Genomic DNA, 20649 nt, shown 5'->3' on the forward strand with positions numbered 1-20649 from the left:
CATTCTCCACCACTTCTGCCACCAATCCAACCCCACCACCAAAGAGATATTTCCCTCCCCACCTCCATCTGCCTTTCGTAGGGACCACTCACACCTAGACTCCCTCGTCCCCTCCACACTCCCCATCAACCTCACCACACCCAGCATCTTTCCATAAGACCATAAGACATAGGAGCAGAAATTAGACCATTCGGCCCGTCGAGTCTGCTCCGTCATTCAATCATGGCTGATAAGTTCCTCAACCCCATTCTCCTGCTTTCTCTCCATAACCATTGATCCCCTTGATAATCAAGAACCTATTTATCTCAGTCTTAAATGTACTCAACGACCTGGCCTCCACAGCCCTCTGTGGCAGCGAATTCCATAGATTCACCACTCTCTGGCTGAAGAAGTTTCTCCTTATCTCCCTTCTAGTTTCACGTTTCCGTGCAACTGCAGGAGGTGCTACCCCTGCCCCTATACCTCCCCTTTCTCCTCTGTCTAACATCTTTCCAAATCTGACAGGGATTCACCGTACATCTTCTAACCTGGTCTTCTGTATCCATTGCTCCCGATGTGGCGTCCTACATAGGTGAGACCAAGTGCAGACTCGGTCACCGATTCACGGAGCATCTGCGCTCTGTAGGCTATAATCAACAACACCTTCAGGTTGCCAACCATTTTAACTCCCCCTCCCACTCCCTTGGTGATATGTCTATCCTGGGGCCCCCTCCAGTGTCATAATGACACCATACGCAAACTGGAGGAACACCGTCTCATATTCCACCTCGGGAGCCTACAACCCGATGGACTCAACATAGATTTCACTAGTTTCAAAAGGTCCCCACCCCCGGCCTCATCTCATGTACCACCCTCTCTCTGATCCCCACCTCCTTGACCTGACACAACCTGTCTATCTTCTTTCCCACCCATCTGCCCCACCCTTCCCACTGACCAATCTTCACTACCCCCTATCTGCATCCACCTATCACCATCCCGTGTATCTTCGCCCAGCCCCACTCCTCTCCCTCTATTAATTTCGAACACCCTTCCCCCTGCCCAGTCCTGATGAAGGGTATAAACCCAAAACGTCGACTTTCCTGCTCTTCTGATGCTACCTGACCTGCTGTGTTCCTTCAGCTCCACACTGTACTGACTTTGACTCCAGCATCTGCTGGAGTTCTTGCTATCTCCTAAATCACCTTCAGCATCTGATATAAAGAGTTCATCAATTTCATTCGGAATCACTTTGGCTATGTCGTCTTCTTAAGGACCTCAAGCAAGATCAGATTTGAAGTTTTGGCTTTCATATTCAATTCTCCACAAGTCATCTTGCTCTTTATCTGAATTGGATATGGCAGAATTGTATATTCTGCACTTACTGAACTACTTGATCTCACCTCACGCATTAGTAGCATCCCACATTTTCATAACCAAACCACACGACATCTACCGCTCTGCCTTCACCAATCTTCTCTGTCACCTCTTTAAACAACCACAGCCAGCTGTAATGCATCCGGATAGGATGCTTTCTATGGTGCATCTATAAAAATTGGTAAGAGTCATTGTGGACATGCCGAAGTTCCGCAGTCTTCTTGAGCAAGCAGAGGCGTTAGTGTGTTTTCTTGACCGTAGCGTCAACAAGGATGGACCAAGACAGATTGTTGGTGATCTTCATTCCCAGGAACTTGATGCTCTCGACCATTTCTACCTCAGCACCATTTATACAGACAGGTGCGTGTCCTCCACTCTGCTTTCTCAAGTGGATGACCAACTCCTTTGTTTTGCTGACATTGAGGGAGAGATTGTTGTCTTTACACCATGCCACTAAGCTCTCTAGCTCTTTCCTGTACTCTGTCTAATCATTGTTTAGATCTGACCCATGACGGGGTGTCAACAGCAAACTGGTAAATGAAGTTTCAGCAGAACTTAGCCACACAGTCATGAGTGTATAAGGAGGAGAGGGGCTGAATGTGCAACCATGCAGGGCACTGGTATTGAGGATTTTCATGGAGGAAGGTGTTGACACCTATTCTTACTGATTGTGGTCCGTGGGTCAAGAAGTCAAGGATCCAGTTGCAGATGGGGGAAGTAGAGTCCTAGTTCTTGGAGTTTGGAGGTGAGTTTGCATCTTTGCATTCTACAGCCTGGATGCAGCACAAATCAAAATTCACAGATGTTCCATCCATGATGCTGATGTGACTTAATGGATACCAGTTTCTGCCACTTTCTAATTGTGAACGATTGCGATCCAGAAATTTTTAGTAGAGGTCTCTTGGTAGTATCTTAGCAATTTTGGTCTTCTGTCACAACGTTAAGCTGTTTTGTCTCATAAAATGTCTAGATCAACTAGCTGTTTGAAATCCTTGTTGGACTTAGGGCTTTATTTGTACCGCATATTCAGATATTAGTACATATTGATAACTTTTAAAAAGCAATATGAACTTCCAAATAATAATTGAAAGGATGGTACTCCAATATTTTGTGGTTCAAGATATAATGAAAAGACTAAAAGCCTAAGTAATTAAAAACTATTATTGTTGGCCACTTACAGTTTAAATTGCTGAAAGTAATACCTTTTTTTGTTTTAAACACAATTGCAAAAACACTTGATTGGTACACAACACTGTCTTTTAAGTGGGCATTCAATGCCCCCAGAATCAGTCCAAATGATCCTTAACTTGAGACTTCTGTTTTTTCCCTTTATCTACCAGGTAACGTCTAGCTTGAGAACTGTCCTTTGTCGTGAGAGTGTTACTAGAAATCTTTCTTCTGGTGCGAGCTAGATAAATCTTCCAGCTTCATTTTAACTCCTTTGGATTGTTTTTAAATGCAAGCTTGAGCTTCCACACATATTCTGGCAAATTGAACTTTTAGGCTTATAGATGCTCTCTCTCTAGGTCTGTGGCAAAATTTCTGATATTCACTGATATTTTAGGAAAGCCTTAGAAATTTCATAATTGTACCAGATTTAAGTGATTATAGGGTGATGATGATTCTGATGATTTTGAAGACCCAGTCTAATGCATGCTTCTAAATATCAGGCCAACGGCTGGTCCCTATTCGGATGTGCATTTGGTCTCAGACATCTTCTACAAAGTGGATTCTTCCTCCTTCTGTTCTCACATTAGTTTTTCATTGAATTCCTTTGCTACAGTATAGTTATTTGACAAGTTAGTAAATGTTATGATTTTTAGTTTGAAAACTGCTTCATACTTCAATACTTTTAGTGGACAAGCCATTTCTGTTTCTCATTCACTTTTCTTTTAATGAAAGCAAAGTACTGTGGTTGTAGGAAATCTGAAACAGACACAGAAAAAGTGGAGAAACTCAGGTGGTCTGGTAGCATTTGTGAAGAGAAAAACAGAGCTAACATTGAATCCAACATGATTCTTCTTCAGAAAGTTCATTTGCAACACAAGCTGTATCATCTGTTTGGTCTCATGTGCCAACCTACAGTGTAAATTAAGTGAAATATGATTTGACATGAAAAATTGAGGTGGACTACAAATGTGAGTAAAACATTTGTAGTTGAAAAGAGATAGTCAACCAAGTATATGCAAAAGTATAACAACTGGCGTTGATAAAATTTGACCATTTCATAGGCCGGACAAACTTAAATGCAGCATTCTACAGTAATATGCACTCTAAAATTAGAAGCTAACCCCATGACACAATTTCCAGCTTAAAACAGATATTTTAAACAAGATCTTTTTCTTCTTAATGTTAGGATAAATTGTTTCCGCTGTGTACAGACTGCAATAGGAAAATAGTTTGTGCCCATCAACATGTGGCATAATGGGTCTAATTTTGCTGAGGCAGGGTATTTCATGGTGTGTTCATTATTCTGACTTGATGAGCATATTTAGGTTTTAAACATCTTTCCAACAAAGCTGCTGGACGTACGTGCTGCCAATTGTGCAATGGATGGAACAAGGCATTTCAGACATGAATGTTTGGAAGGATAAACTGTGAATCTCCTTAACTAACATGATTACAAGGTGAAGAACAGTGAAATAAACAAAGAAAGGATTGAAACGGGCAGTGAATTAAACTGGCTGAATTGTATGTTAAATCAGGAACAGAAGGGCAAAGTGGGAGAACCAAAGGCTGGATTATGGGAAGAGAGGAAAAAAAGAGCCAAAGGAAACAAAAGATTAAAGGAATGATGAATTTAATATGTTTAGCATTTCCAAAAACAATTCATAACCTGAAGGAATGAGATTCCACATTGTAAATGTTCAGACTTTGGGGGCAAGAGCGATTAACTGGTTGTTAGCGACGGCAATCCCATGAAAAGTTTACTTCCAGTGACGATTTCAAAATTTGGCATTTCCTGGTGAATTTAATCGAATATTGGTCTGTTAGTTCAGTTGGCCGGACAGTTGGTTTGTGACGCAGAGTGGGTTTAATTCCCACACAGGCTGGGTTACCACGAAGGACTCTCCTTTTCAGCCTTTTTCCTCACCTGAGGCATGGTGACACTCACATTTAAACACCACCAGTCCACTCCTGTGAATGAGGGAGCAGTCCAATGATCTGGTAAGACTACGATGACTTTACTTTTAATTGATAATTAATGTGCAAACGATATAACTTCAAGAAAACCATGGCCAAAGTTAATGGTGGATCTGGTAGCAATTCATAATTCATCTACACAAGTTGCTGGCCAATTGTTATCTTAATGACAGAAAGCTTAGATGCCATCACTCTTTATAGCAAAATATGCCTTCTAATAACTAAGTCCAACATCTTATATTTTTAAATATTAAAGAATTTATAATCAAGTTTTGAAATGATTTGGACATCTAAAATCAGATTCACTTTTCAAATGATCCACTGATTCAGTCAAATAGACAAAGTACCTAATCTCAACTGTAATGATTCAAGACTGACTGCAGAATAATCAATTGCAAAAATGATATAAGAAGTAAACATACAATTCTCACTATTGCTGTGACATCTTTGTCCTTTTCCTGACAAAGTAATTTCCTAACACAAAGCTCTAGTTGTTGAAGTAGGTGTTTGTCAGCAGGCAGTTTCAATGCAGACTTCAATTTTGGCAGCATGTAACAGAACTTAATCCTGAAAAGGTAAAAATAAAACCATATATTGAGAGTTACAGTACAACATCAGCATGAGTTCTTTTCTTCTTTAAAAAAGAAATGAATTTTCAAAACACTGAACTCTATTGAAATGCTATCTTCATAATAAAAATAACTCCTACTATTTTTCTACGAATGAGTTAAGTCATCAAATAGACATTTGATTAAGAGATATGGTCTGGTATTTTGAGATCTACTGTCATACACTTTTCAAAATATAGTCGTGCATCTGGTTTGGGGGAGGTTGGGGGATGATGAAGGGGAGGGGATAGGATCAGTAGAACATGTTGAAATGATCATACAGACTTTACTGCTGCTTTAGATTGTAGGGTTAATGTATAAGAACATCAGTAGGAGGGCATCTGTGCTAAGCTGCTAAAACAGATAATTTACGATTCTTTTTAAATACTCAGACCCGTGATATGTAATTAGTGGTGTGCAATTTACCATCACTAGATGTCAAACCAGAAAATGGAGTTGGGGGATTTATTCAAAATTTACAATTGTATTTACATGGAGTGGATGATACATTCTAATGCGTCTGTACAGGCACCAAGATTCACAGCTGCATCAGCCACAAACCTAGAATTAACGCAGCACTTCTTTTTTTAGCTGGCTGGCTGTAAGACATATACACAAGTCTATTACCATACTTAATCCATGGCTCTGTGAAGTACCTAAACTGTTGAAAATGATACCCAAATTGAATTACTATTCATCTGAAATAGAGTCATAGAGTAATACAGCATGGAAACAGGCCCTTCAGCCCAAACTGGTCCATGCTGACCATGGTGCCCACTCAGCTAGTTCCAATTGCCTGCATTTGGTCCATATCCCTCTATTAATGGACGGAAAATATTCAATATGGTGCTCAGTTACGAGTGGTGTACCACAAGGATCTGTTCTGGGTCCTCTTCTATTTGTGATTTTTGTAAGTGATTTGGATGAAGGAGTGGAAGGGTGGATTAGCAAATTCGCGGACGATACGAAGGTGGGTCACGTTGTGGACAGTGCGGAGGGCTGTTCTAGGTTACAAAGGGTCATTGATAGAATGCAGAGCTGGGCTGAGAAGTGGCAGATGGAGTTTAACCCTGAAAAGTGTGAGGTGATTCATTTTGGAAGGACAAACTTGAAAGCAGAATACAGGGTTAACGGAAAGATTCTTGGCAGTGTGGAGGAGCAGAGGGATCTTGGGGTTCATGTTCACAGTTCCCTGAGAGCTGCCACCCAGGTGGATAGAGTTGTTAAGAAGGCGTATGGTGTGTTAGCTTTCATTAATAGAGGGATTGAGTTCAAGAGCAATGAAGTTATGCTCCAGATATACAAAAGCCTGGTTCGGCCACATCTGGAGTATTGTATCCACTTCTGGTCACCTCATTACAGGAAAGATGTGGAAGCGTTAGAAAAGGTGCAGACGAGATTTACCAGGATGTTGCCTGGAATGGAGGGAAGGCCTTATGAGGAAAGGTTGAGAGAGCTAGGGCTTTTCTCTTTAGAACAACGAAGGATGAGAAGTGACTTGATAGAGGTGTACAAAATGATCAGAGGTATAGATAGAGTAGACAGCCAGAGACTTTTTCCTAGGGTGGAGGTAGCTTTTACGAGGGGACATAGTTTTAAAGTGAAAGGAGGTAGATATCGGGGAGACGTCAGAGGTAGGTTCTTTACTCAGAGAGTGGTAGGGGCGTGAAATGCATTGCCGGAGAGGGTAGTGGAGTCGGCCTCATTAGGGGCATTTAAGCTGCTATTAGATAGGCGCATGGATGATAGTATAAGGTAGCGGTGGAGGTTAGATAGACCTTGGGTTTAGGGTAAAAGTTCGGCACAACATCGTGGGCCGAAGGGCCTGTACTGTGCTGTACTGTTCTATGTTCTATGTTCTAAACCCTTCTCATCCATGTATCTATCCAAATATTTTTTAAATGTTGATGTCAAGTGCCTCAACCACTTTCTCTGGTTCATTCCATATGAACCCATTCCATATACACAACACTCTGCGTGAACAAATTGCCCCTCAGGTCCTTCTTAAATCTATCCTCTCTGACCTTTAACCTATACCCTCGAGTTTTCAATTTCCCATCCCTGGGAAAAAGACTATATGCATTCATCCTATCTATGTCCCTCATGATTTTATACACCTCAACAAGGTTACCCCTCACTTTCCTACATTCCAAGGAATACAGTCCTATTCTGGCCAACCTCTCCCTATAACTCAGGCCTACTAGTCCTGGCAACATCCTCATAAATCTTCTTTGCACACTTTTTAGCTTAACTATGTCTTTCCTATAACGGGGTGACCAAAACTGTACACAATACTCCAAGTACACCAACGACTTATACAACTGTAACACTATATCCCAACTCCAAGCTCAATGTCTCGAACAATGAAGGCCAGCATTCTGAATACCTTCTTCACCATCCTGTCCACCTGTGATGCCACTTTCAATGAACTATGTACTTGTACTCCTCGGTCCCTGTGTTCCACAACACTCCTCAGGACCTTACCACTTACTGTACAAATTCTACCTTGTTTTGACTTTCCAAAATGCAACACCTCACACTTATCTGTATTGAATTGCATTTGCCAATCCCTAGCCCACTACCCTATCTGATCAAGATCCTTCTGTAATTTTTGGTAACCTTCTTCATTACCAACGATACCGGCTAATTTTATATCATCCGCAAACTTACTAAACATGCCTTGTACATTCACGTCCACATCATTTATGTAAATAACAAATAACAAAGGTCCCAGCACTGACCCCTGTGGCACACCACTAATCACAGGCCTCCAGTCCGAAAAACAACCTTCAACCACCACCCTCTGCTTCCTACCATCCAGCCAATTTTGAATCCAATTAGCTACCTTTCCCTGGATCCCACACGATCTAACTTTCATGACTAGCCTACCATATGGGACCTTGTCAAAGACCCTATTAAAGTCCATACAAACAACATCCACTGCCCTACCCTCATCTATCCTCTTGGTTACCTCTTTGAAAAACTCTTGATGATTTGTCAGACATGACTTCCTGCGCACAAATCCATGATTACATTATCCCTAATCAGACCTTGACTATCCTATTGTTGGTTGATCCTGTCCCTCAGTATCCTCTCCAAGAACTTGCCTTCCATGTCAAGCTCACTGGCCTGTAGTTCCTGGCTTGTCTTTGCTACATTTCTTAAACAATGGAATAATGTTAGTTATCTTCCAGTCTTCCGGAACTTCACTAGTGGCTAAAGATGAAGCAAAAATCTTTCCAAAGGCCTCTGCCATTTCTTCCCTAGCATCCCACAACATCCAAGAATGGACTTCATCAGGCCCAGGGGATTTATCCACCTTAATATGCTTTAAGGCTGCAAACACCTCCTCTCTGGTAATATGTATGTGGTCAAAAACATCCCCACTTGTTTCCTTTATTTCCTTAGCATCCGTGATTCTCTCCTCAGTAAACACTGGCTCCACACATGGACAGCCATGCTGATCTTTAAGGGGACCTATTCTCCCCCTAGCCACCATTTTACTCTTAATATAGCTGTAAAACCTCTTGGGATTACTTTTCAAGTTATCTACCAAATCAATCTCATATCCTCTTTTTGAGTGCGCTCCTACACTTTTTAAAATCATCTAGGGATTCACTTGAGCCCAATAGCTTAAACCCAATGTATGCCTTCTTCTTTTTCCTGACCACAGCATCAATATCCTTCGTCAACCAGGGATCCCTAAACCTGCCAGCTTTTCCCTTCACTCTAAAGGGACATACTTAAATCATATAATTATGCAAAGATGGGTGGTGAATCAGAAGATTGGACAGAATATAAAGAACAGCAAAGAATGGCTAAAAGATAAGAGTGTAAGGGAAATTAAGTTAGTAATATAAACCAGATACTCAGAGTTTTAACATATTTTTAAGGAAAAGTTAACAAAGTCAGCATTGGTCCTACAGAAAGAGTTTGGAGAATTAATAATGGAAAATAAGATATGGCAGATGCATTGAACAGATATTTTGCATTGGTCATCAATGTAGAGGATTTAGTAACACCCCAGAAATGTAAAATATCAGGGAATGGATGGGAGGGAGAAATGCAAGGAAAGTAGTAGTTGAAACTGCAGATTGAAATGTCTGTTCGGACTCGAGGACATCATTTTAGGATCTTAAAAGATGGTGCAAGTGAGTCAGTTGACACATTGTTTTTTATTTTCAAAAGTTCTCTCGATTCATAAAAGGCTCCATAAAATTTGAAAATAATACACTTAATTCCTTTACTCAAAAAAGGAGACAGAAGTCAGGAAATTATAGATCTGTTGGGTTACCACTTATCATCAAGGAGGTGTCAGAAACTGCTTTTCATGATGTTATCACAGGGCAATTACAAAAATGTAAGGCAATCAGGCAGAGTCAAATAGTTTTGCAAAAGGAAAATCATGTTTACTGAAGTTTGTTCAAGAAATGGCATCTGCTCTGAATAAAGAGGAACCAGAATGTGTACTTTACTTAGATTTCCAGAAAGATTTAGTAAGGTTAAACATCAAAAGTTACTGAAGAAAGGAAAAGCTCACAATATAGGGTTAACATGTTGGCATGGAAAGATTAGCTGACAGGAAACAGAGTGGACATAAATGGCTAAATTTCTGGGTGGAAAGATCTTATGAATGGTGTGCCATAATGATCAGTGCTAGGACCTAAACTTTTACAATTTAAACTACTTGTGAAAGGACCGAAGGTATGGTTGCTAAATTTGCTGATGATATCAAAACAGGTAGGAATGTAAGCTGTGAAGAGGAAATACGAAGCTATAAATTTATAAAGATAGTTAAGTAAATGAGCAGATGGATTCTAAGATAGTAAAATACGGAATTGACAATTTTTGCAAGGAAGAATAAAAGGAAGCAAAATGGCTAAATGTTGAGAGGTTGCAGAGCTATGAGATACAGAGGGATCCGGATGACCAAGAACATGATTTACAAAAGGTACAGCAGGCAATTAAGAAAGGTAATACAAAGTTATTATTCATTGTGAGTGGAAGTGAAATCAAAAGTCAACAAGTTATGAGTCATAGTTATACAGCACAGAAACAGACCCTTCAGTCCAACTCATCCATGCCAACCAACTTTCTCAAACTAAGCTATTCCCACTTGGCTGCATTTGGCTCATATTCCTCTAAATCTTCCCGTTCATGTACCTGTCCAAAGGCCTTTTAAATGTTGTAACTGTACCTGTATCTAACAGTTCCTCTGGAAGTTCATTCCACGTACGAACCAGCCTCTGTGTGAAAAAGTTGCCCATCAGGTCCCTTTTAAATCTTTCTCCGCTCACCTTAAAGTTATGCCCTTTAGTTTTGAACTCCCCAACCCAGGGGAAAAGACCTTTGCTATTCACCTTAACTATGCCCCTTATGATTTTATAAACATTTACAACATCATCCCCCAACCTCCTATGTTCCAGTGAAAGACATCCCCACCTACCCAGCTAGAACTGGACGCAGTATTCCAAAAGAGGCCTCACCAACGTCCTGTACAACCCCAACATAACATCCCAACTCTGATTCTCAATGTTCTGAGCAATGGAAGTAAGCGTTCTAAATGCTTTCTTAACCACCCTGTCTACATGTGATGCAAACTTCAAAGAATTATGTACCAGAACCCCCTAGATCTCTATGTTCCACAACACTACCCAAGACCCTACTTTTAGTTGTATAAGTCCTGTCCTTGTTTGCTTTCCCAAAATGCAATACCTCACATTTATCCAAATTTAACTCCATCTGCCAGTTCTCAGCCCACTGCAATCTTAGATAACCTTCTTCACTGCCCACTATACCACCAATTTTGGTGTCATCCGAAAACTTACTAACCATGCCTTCTGCATTCTCAACTAAATCAAAATGACAAACAGAAGGTATAGACAGGGTGGGGGGCAAGAAGCTTTTTCCCAGAGTGGGGGACTCAATTACTAGGGGTCATGATTTCAAGGTGAGAGGGGAAAAGTTTAAGGGAGATATGTGTGGAAAGTTCCTTACGCAGAGGGTGGTGGGTGCCTGGAACATGTTGCCAGCGGAGGTGGTAGAGGCGGGCACGATAGCGTCATTTAAGATGTATCTAGACAGATACATGAGTGGGCAGGGAGCAGAGAGATACAGATCCTTGGAAAATAGGCAACAGGTTTAGATAGAGGATCTGGATCGGCGCAGGCTTGGAGGGCCGAAGGGCCTGTTCCTGTGCTGTAATTTTCTTTGCTCTTTTTCTTTTCAGAAGTGGACCCAGCACTGATCCCTGTGGAACACTGCTGGTAACAGGCCTCCAGTTCAAAAAACAACACTCCACCATCACTCTGTCTCCTGCCATTAAGTCATTTCTGTTGCCAATTGGCAAACTCACCCTGAATTCCATGTGATCTAACTTTACTAATTAGTCTACCATGTGAAATCTTGTCCAAGGTTTTACTAAAGCTCAAGTAAACAACTTCTACTACTCTGCCCTCATTAATCATACAATCATAGAATCCCTACAATGTGGAAACAGGCCCTTCAGCCCAACAAGTCCACACCGACCCTTGGAGCATCCCACCCAGACCCATCCCCCAATAACCCACCTAATCTACACATCCCTGAACACTACAGGCAATTTAGCATGGTCAATCCACCTAGCCTGCACATCTTTGGACTGTGGGAAGAAACTGGAGCACCTGGAGGAAATCCACACAGACACGGGGAGAACATGCAAACTCCACACAGACAGTCGCTCAAGGCTGGAATCGAACCCGGGTTCCTGGCGCTGTGAGGCAGCAGTGTTAACCACTGAGCCACTGTGCCGTTATTTCTTCGAAAAAAAACTCAATTTCCCTCACACAAAACCATACTGGCTATCCCTAATCATTCCTTGCCTCTCCAAATGCATATAAATCCTACCTTTCAGAGTCACTGCCAACAACTTACCATCCACCGAAATGAGACTCACCGGTCTATAGTTCTCAGGTTTCTTCTTACATCCTTTCTTAAGCAAAGGTACAACATTAACCAGTCTCCAGTCATCTGGCACCTCACCCACAGTTCTAGATGATACAAATATTTCTGCAAGGATAACAAACCCTTCAGTCCAGGTAAGAGCTTTGTAAATCTTTTCTGTACCCCCTCCAGTTTAATCATATCCTTCCAAAGCAGGGCATCCAGATCTGTACACAGTGCTCCAAAAGTAGCCTCACCAACGTACTGTACAACCATAACATAACATTCAAACTCCTAGATCAATGGTCTGAGCAATGAAGGCAAGCATGCCACATGCCTTCTTTACCACTCTGTCTACCTGTGACACAACTTACCTGTAACACAACTTTCAATGAACTATGTGCCTGAATCCCTGCATTTCTCTGTTCTACAACACTCCCTAGGGCTCTACCGTTATCTGTGTAAATCCTGTCCTTGTTCATCTTACCAAAATACAAAACCTCACATTTTGCGAAATCAAACTCCATATGCTGCAGTTACAAAGGACTTTAGTAAGATTACATCTGAAGTGCATCAATCTCCTACTTTACGAAAGGATGATAATGTGTTGGGAGTATTTTGAGAAGGTTTAGAAAATTAATACCTAGAATAAAGGAGTATCTAATGGAGCAAGTTTGGAGAGGCAAGAATTGTATCTGCTGGAGTTGCGACAGTACGGTGCAACTTGGATTGAAACTGAATATACTGATGGGCCTTGGCACCGTGGATATTGAAAGGATGATTTCTCTTGTAGGACAACTTAGAACTAGGGCCACTGTCTAAAATCTGGGGGTGGCCCATTCAAGACAGAGAAAAGGAGCACTTCTTTCCCCCCACAGTAGATGAGTTTTCGGAATTCTCGTCCTCAAAAGGCAATGGAAGCAGAGACTTTGAATATTTATCCGGTACTGGTAGACGGATTCTTAATAAGGGGGTGAATGATTATCAGGATTAGACAGGCATGTGGAGTAATCAGATCAGTCATGACCTTACTGATTGGCACAGCAGGGTCAAGGAACCAAGTGGTCTACTGCTGCTCCTAATTCTTAGGTATGCTTAAATATGTACTGGAAATCACCTCCAAAGAAATGAAAGTGCATTCTTAGGACAATGCTTCCACTTGGACAAAGAAGAACCAATCTGATTTCAGTATTTAAAGATTTTCTTGATTGTCAACTGCTCAATCTGGTCAATCCCCAACATCCTCTCAGCTTGCTTTACCTGGTTAGCTCCAGGAAGCTCAGGAAACCCAAAGCATTGAGAGCTAAAGGTGAAATCTAGAGTTGAAAATCAATTCAATTGCCTTTAACACAATCAAATGTCAGCCCACTGAGGTTTCTCTTGTACCAATGAACCTACTTAAATTATGCAAGGCATTCGATGGGATTCTGCTGGCTACCTGACCACACCGGCAATTCTTCCAGCTATCTACCAGGCAGGTTAAAACTCTTCTCAATGGTTCTGTAAGTTTTAAGCCTCGCTGCCCAGCGTCACTAAACATGTAGGTTTCTACCCTAAAATGTTTTGAACCAAGTACTAGTCACTACATCAAATTCATTTTTGGCCATTGCATATTAACCTGAAATTTTGTGCGACACTTTAATGACTCTAAAACGTTGAAACAACATAAGTTTCACTTCTCATAATCTCAAAGACCATCTGTGAAAAATAATTTTCATAATGATACAGAAGGGAATATGGAGAAGGTAGTTATTTCTACAACTGATAGAAATTCTGACATTGTTACCAGATTGTCTCAAACATTGTAAAGTGTGCCTTTCTCTTTTGCAGTTAAAAATCCTTAGAAAATGGTACCAAGCAAAAGGCATACAATATGTAGTGTTATACTGATAATCTACTCACCTTACATTTGGAACAGGATCATTTGAAAGTTCAAGTACAGGCAGGAAAAAGTATTTACAGAAGAAAGCTTTTGAAAACAGATCCATGATGCATTCACAAGTGTCAAGAAACCTTAACCTGTTCCAACAACTTTTTCCTTGACCAAGTTCTGGAAAAAAAAAGTATAATGGTTTAATTAATGGAATAAAAGGTCTTTTTTAAAGTGCAATATATTTTATGGTTTCATTAGTCTCTGCTTCTGTTAGAAAATACCCACATTACAAATAAGCAGTCAAGTGTTAAAAATTGTGGGAAATTTGAAATGTAAACAGAAAATTGTGGAACGATACAGCAGGACAAGTAAAGAAAAAAAAACCCACTAGTTTAAAAATGCTTTGGAGTTATACACCCAAAACACCAATAACTTGTCTCTTTATAGACGTTAACTCAGCTACTGTGTATTTCCAGAACTGGAAGACAAGCTTCAGCTTTACATATGGCAAATTTCATCTATGCTACATAATGGAATACAGGCAAAATCATGCCTGTCTGAACGAAATAAATCTTAGGAACATGTGCACCATTCAAGATTTTTTGGGTGGCTATTAAATATAGCCCCAAAGATTTCTCCTCCAATTTTTCTGTGACAGATGCTGGTAGAAATGTTGAGTAATTTTTCAACATATCAATTAAAGAAAATGTTCTGCTAAAGCCTTCGGTAATAATTTTACTAGACCACTTACAATAATGATTAAAAATAATGAAATTCTAGCACATTCTACAACAAATTTTCTGTGATTTTATGATTAGAATAATTACCACATAACATGTTGGTCTACCAGAGTGTTAGAAAGTGATATTCGTGTTGAAGGTTCATAATGGACAAACAAATGAGGGGCTGAACTTAGTGGCGCGCAATAAACATTGAAGAGCAAAATGACTCTGTCAAAGTCCATCTCCAAAGGATAATGTACTTTCAAAATGTAATCACTGCTAGCATATTGGATCCGTGGCAGCCAATTTGTGCACAGTAAGCTTCCAGGAATAGCACCAAGATAATGACCATAAAATCTATTTTCATATTATTATTTGACAAATACCTAATAGCCAGGGGCTGGGGAAAACTTCCATGCTCTTCTTCAAAGAAGTAGAATGGGGTCTGTTATGACTCTGAGAAGCAAATGGAGCATTTGTTTAATTTCTCATTATGAAATGGCATGCCCAGCAGTGCAGCACACCCTCAAAACTGAGCACAAGAGTGTCAGCCCTAATTTTAATGCTTGAGTACTGACTGGGCCTTGAATCTTGCAACTCAGAGCTAAGAAGTAAAGCCAACAGAGTGACTAATGACCCAGAGCAAGAATTAGTTTAAACAGAAGCCTTAAGTTATCTGCTCAGCCCTCAGTTTTAACTGAAAGATCTTCTGATCCCATTTCACACTAACACGAATAGCACTTCTGGCATAATGACAACAACGTAAGAATAGGTAGCATTTCTTGCCAATCCCTAATTCCCCAGAGGGCAGCTTAAGAGTCATCATTGGCTTCTGGGGTCTGAATTCACATGTAGGCCAGACCAGGTAAGAATGGCAGTTTCTTTCCCTTTACGACATTAGTGAACCAGATGGGTTTTTTTGACAATCACCAATGGTTATCATTAGACTCTTAATTCCAGATTTTTATTGAATTCAAAATTCCACCATCTGTCGAGGCGGGATTTGAATTCGGGTCCCCAGATCCTTACCTGGGTCTCTGGAGTAATAGTCTAGCAATAACACCACTAGGCCATTGCTTCCCCTAAGGTCAAATATCGAACATCTAAGATTGGATGAATTCCCGCACCTATTTCACAGGTTGAGTAACCATTGCATGTAGTTCACATAAAACAGACTTTTTCAGGTAAGGAGTTTCACATTAACTTGACATAGACATAGGTGTGAAAAGTCACTTATACATTCAATAAAAAATTAAAAGGTACAACTTATTATCATGCACTAAACCTGCTCGCAAGTACACAGTAATGGATTAATCAGCTGTAGAATACATTCCTAATCTTAAAAAAAATCATTTAGGTATGGTAGAAACAAAAAGTAGAGTTGATTGTTACATAGAAACAAAAACAGTGAAGACTAAATAGAAAGGTAATAAATTAGTACTAAAACAGAAATGGGACTGTCAGAAGAAAGAATGGAAGCTAAGAAATGTAAGTGGAATCAAAACGTTGGAATATGTTTTTTTATCCTAACTGAACTCACTCATCCCTGACCATTCTTGAACCTCTTCCCCATAACCTTTACATGCTTCTGGAAGTCCTTGTCCATGAATGACAAAAAGCTAGCATCCAAGTTCACCAGGAAAATGGAAGGCAAATGGGATGTTGGCTTTGATTCCAAAGGGAATGGAGTATAAAAGTAGATAGATTTTGCTAAAACTATACAAGGGACTAGTCAGACCACAGCTGGAATATTGTGAGCAGTTTTGGACTCCCTTTCTGATGAAAGATATGTTACCTATGGAGGTAATCTGGAGAAGCTTCATTCAACTGATACCAGGTATGTCAGAAACTGTTGCCATCTAGTTTCTCACCAGTTGGTGGGAGAACAGGAAACTATATATCAATGAGGCAAGATTACATAATAAAGACGATACTAATGCATGAAAATAAACTTCTCACCACTCCTTTGCAACAATCTTGCCTTGCCTTTCAACAACTTGTTGTGAAATGGGGCTTCTTACATTTGACATTGGAAATCTCCTTATTGCCAATCTCACACAATGATCCCAACTTTCTTACCAATGCCCAGATGTTCAGTGGCTGGGAAAACATAGTCCTATGTCTCCATTTATAAAACCCAGATTTCCAAATGTCTTTTTCAGCACCCTCTCAGCTTACCTTGGCACCTTCAATGATTTGTGCACATCACCCACCCCTAACATCTCAGTCCTTGCAGCTCATTCAATTGTACCCTGTATGTTATACTGCCTCTCCTCATGCTTCTTACCAAAATGTATCACTTCATACAGTCAGTTGTCCTGTCAATATCCTTTCTCATCTCAGTTCAAAACACATCAAAATTCTTTTGTTATCTGCAATTTTGAAATTGTGCTCCATACACTTAAGAAGAGGTTGTCTCATGGTGCAGAGGGAGCCTCCCTACTCTTGAGCCAGAAACTTCAAGCTTGACATTCCAGGACTTAATAGCCAACAACGATGTGTTCATTACTTGGCTAAACAGACTGACCGTCAACCTATAAACTCTTCCAACATATACCAGTGGCAGCTAATAAGATTGGGAGAATTCTTGGTTAGTCATGTGATAGAAAGAAATTGCAGCCTCTACCACCACTATTAATTGTTCTGGAATACAGCATGCTTTAAAAGTTACAAATTGCCATAGCAACTCAGCCTCTCTGTGGAGCCAGTTGGCTGATCACGCGGTGTGGATTAAGTTGGTGCCAACAGCACGTAGTTCCATCCCTGTTCTGACGGGGATGGATTCAAGGCTCCCTTCCCAAGGACCCATTCTGGAGGTAGTGGCATTCAGACTTGCATCTGCCTTTGGGCAGATGACTTAAGAAGACACCTAAATTTAATGAATATATTTATTACATTTATATAGACAAATTCTTAGAACGTCCCAAAACACTTCACAGTTGATTAATGACAGCTGATAATTTCACAGCTGATTAATCACTTTTCACCTGTATAACACAGCCAATTAGTGCAAAGCAAGTTCCCATAAACAACAATGAAGAAAATGATAAGTAATACATTTTTTGAGTGACGTATAATTATTGGCAAGGATAAAAAGTGAACTTCCCTGCTTTTCTGTCATTTGAACAACTAAGTTCAATTAATTCGGTAAACAAGGTCCTTCTTTAGATCTGATCCAAAAGTTCACTCACTTATTTCAGTGCCAGTATCGAATGCAGTTGGCCTTGAAACCATAATCCTATGACTCAGAAGAAAAACATAATCCAGATAGAGCAGTAGACTTGAAGACTTTGGAATATATTGGAATGCATAATTGAAAGCTGCAATGGAGAACCACATTGTACTCTGGATGGATGAACTAAAATGGGCTGAGATAGTATTTTCAACCAACTGATCAACAGCACAGGAATTTCCTTTTTAATTACTGATGCAGGGTTTTTTAATGCTGAAAAATATGCTGATAACAGTAAGCTGCAGTCATCATAATTGACAGGCATACCTTCTCTTCCTTGTTTGTGTGTGGTAAAATGTTAGAACTCACGATCATTTATTCTTTACAGAAGTGGGGAATGGGTCTGAGGGGATAAGAAAAGGTGAGTATTCTGAGATGGATGCCAAAAAGGATAAGGAAACAGAAGGAAGTGAGAAATGGCAAAGAATAATAAAAATTAGAAAAGTAATTAGTCAAATTGATGATAGGAAAGATTGCAGACAATAATATTGGAAAGAATTTGGTAGTTGAATGACAAATACATGAATTCACAAAACATCCATAGCAATAGGGAGGGTCAAGAGGCATTAATAATTAACAACGGACATTGCAACATGAAGGTTTAGACGACTTAACATTTCTCATTATAACGTTTGTAGGAGAGCACAAGATGACATAAGGTTCTTTAAATCAGTTTTAGAATGCAAGATTTTTTTAAGAAATCGCATCGAAAACAAATTCATGCAGATAAGGGATGAGAAGGAACATGGCACAACTTTCAAATATTTATGACAGACGACTAAACATTGGAGGTAAATCTCAACAGCAGGGGCAAAAAGACAATTGAATGGGTAATTGTACAAGACATACTGGGATAAAAATAATTTAAGGTAGCAAAATCATTCTTTGAGTGGTTGAGGCTAGTTACTAGAAGATGCTTCTATTTCAACATGGAAACACAGAATTGTTGCAGCACAGATAGAGGCCATTCAGTTCATCTGGTCTGCACTGGTTCTCTTGCATTAGAAGGAAACACAGCTTGATGTAATGTTAGCAAATGAAGTGGAATGATTACTTTTTTACATTATGCCTGGGTTAAATAAGACGAACAGTTAAAGATAATGGGGTTGGCATGAAAAAAGATAAAATCCAGGAAGATGGAAAAGCTCAAATTGTAAAGGCAAAATAATTGGTAGGATCACAAATTAAAATGGGGTGGATAATCTCAGAATCCCAGTGGTGTTATAGCACAGCAGGAGAATTGTGCACACTGTGCCTGCACTGGCTTGTTAAATGAGAGCCATTACCTAGGGCCAATCTCTTACTTCCCCATATCCTTGTTCATCATTTTTATCCAAATAATCTTTCAAAGTCCTCTTGATTCGCTCAATTGAACCGGCATCACCACACTTACAGGAACTTGCTGATTGAAAACAATTTTCCTCACTTCACCCTTGCTGTTTTTGCAGATCAATTTAAGAACTAAAAATATATGTACTTACAATGAAGAAAAAAAACACAATTGATAGAATTCCTTGACCAAGTAGATATTAACGCTAATCCAAAATTTACCAATGATGTAACTGGGGTCAATAATGTGAAACAAAATTAGGAATAGCAGAAGTGGAATAACGAGATGAAAAGGCCTGATTTAACAGTAGTAATAATATAAAAGAAAATAATGAGCTTTTATAATTATGTAGAAAGTAAATTGTCTTGAAAAGTAGTCAGATCACTGACGGATAATGGGAGAATTTATCATAATGTGAAAATAGTATGGCGAAGATGTGCATTAAATAAATATGATTTTGGTGACCATGAATGAGGTCAGAAAGAGATATGAAGGGAAGATATGATATAACTTTAACATAATCAGAAAAAAGGAGTTTGATTTTGAAAAAATTAACAGAACAAAATAAAAGTTAGTATATTTGACTTGCAGAATCAAGTCTGAAAACGAACTAGCAGTAGTTCTGATGACAATATTTCCTAATAATTTTCAGATTACAAATTATTTGAGAAGACTGGAGAGTAGCCAATGCAACATTTTGCTTAAGAGGAGGGAAGAATAAATATTCTAACTACAATCATTAATCTAATGTCAGTTACAGGCAAACTTTCTTTCAGGAAATAATCAAAGGTATGGATTCATTAATCACAATTATTATTTGCCAAATTCAACAGGTTTTTTTTTATAGTTACAGGTTGCGAAGAAGTAGTCCCTTATCAAATCAGCACTGGGTGTTTATGCACTGACGAGAGATGAAACAAATTTTGGACACATAACTCATTCAAATCAACCTTGCAGAAATAATGCTTATGGCCCGTGTTAATGCACCCAAAACACTGGCCTAGAGTTCTAGATTACTAGCCCAGTGACATTACTACAATGCCACTGTATTCCTTGTCCTAACAGTGCAAGATATTTTAGGTATTTAGTAAGCCTTTAAATCATTTAGTCTATTCATTACTGTTTTGATAGCTGGATTGCAGTTCAAAGTCAAGGATGGTTTGAAAATTCTGTTGTTTTTCGTAAGTCTGACCAGATCAATGCAACTGGACCTTTCAATTGTGCCCTAATTGCAGTTAATCTGCAGCACTTGAGGCAAGTGTTATGCAATCCATCCTACTACTTGAAGGCAATGATGGATCACTTTATTCAAAAGACAGGTTCATGTTTTTAATCGAGAAGGCCAAAGATGTGCAGGTTAGGTTGATTGGCCATGCTAAATTGCCCATTACGTCCAGGGATGTGCAGGTTAGGTAGATTAAGCCATAGGAAATGCAGGGTTACAGGGACACGGTAAGGTGGTCGGT

The 20649-nt window shown here is 39.6% G+C and overlaps 1 protein-coding gene across 1 annotated transcript in view; it reads right to left on the reverse strand.

Annotated features, from left to right (window-relative positions):
• The window catches only part of ppp4r4 (protein phosphatase 4, regulatory subunit 4), a 202618-nt gene that overhangs the window by 22899 nt on the left and 159070 nt on the right, over positions 1–20649 (reverse strand). The window contains exons 17-18 of the mRNA XM_048600386.1: positions 13929–14076; positions 4920–5064 (exon numbers count right to left, since the gene is read on the reverse strand). Of these exons, the coding sequence (XP_048456343.1) occupies positions 4920–5064; positions 13929–14076 (293 nt within the window). The remainder of the gene's footprint in view (positions 1–4919; positions 5065–13928; positions 14077–20649) is intronic.

Source organism: Rhincodon typus, chromosome 8 (genome assembly GCF_021869965.1).
Source record: "Rhincodon typus isolate 14 chromosome 8, sRhiTyp1.1, whole genome shotgun sequence".
Taxonomy (NCBI): Eukaryota; Metazoa; Chordata; class Chondrichthyes; order Orectolobiformes; family Rhincodontidae; genus Rhincodon; species Rhincodon typus.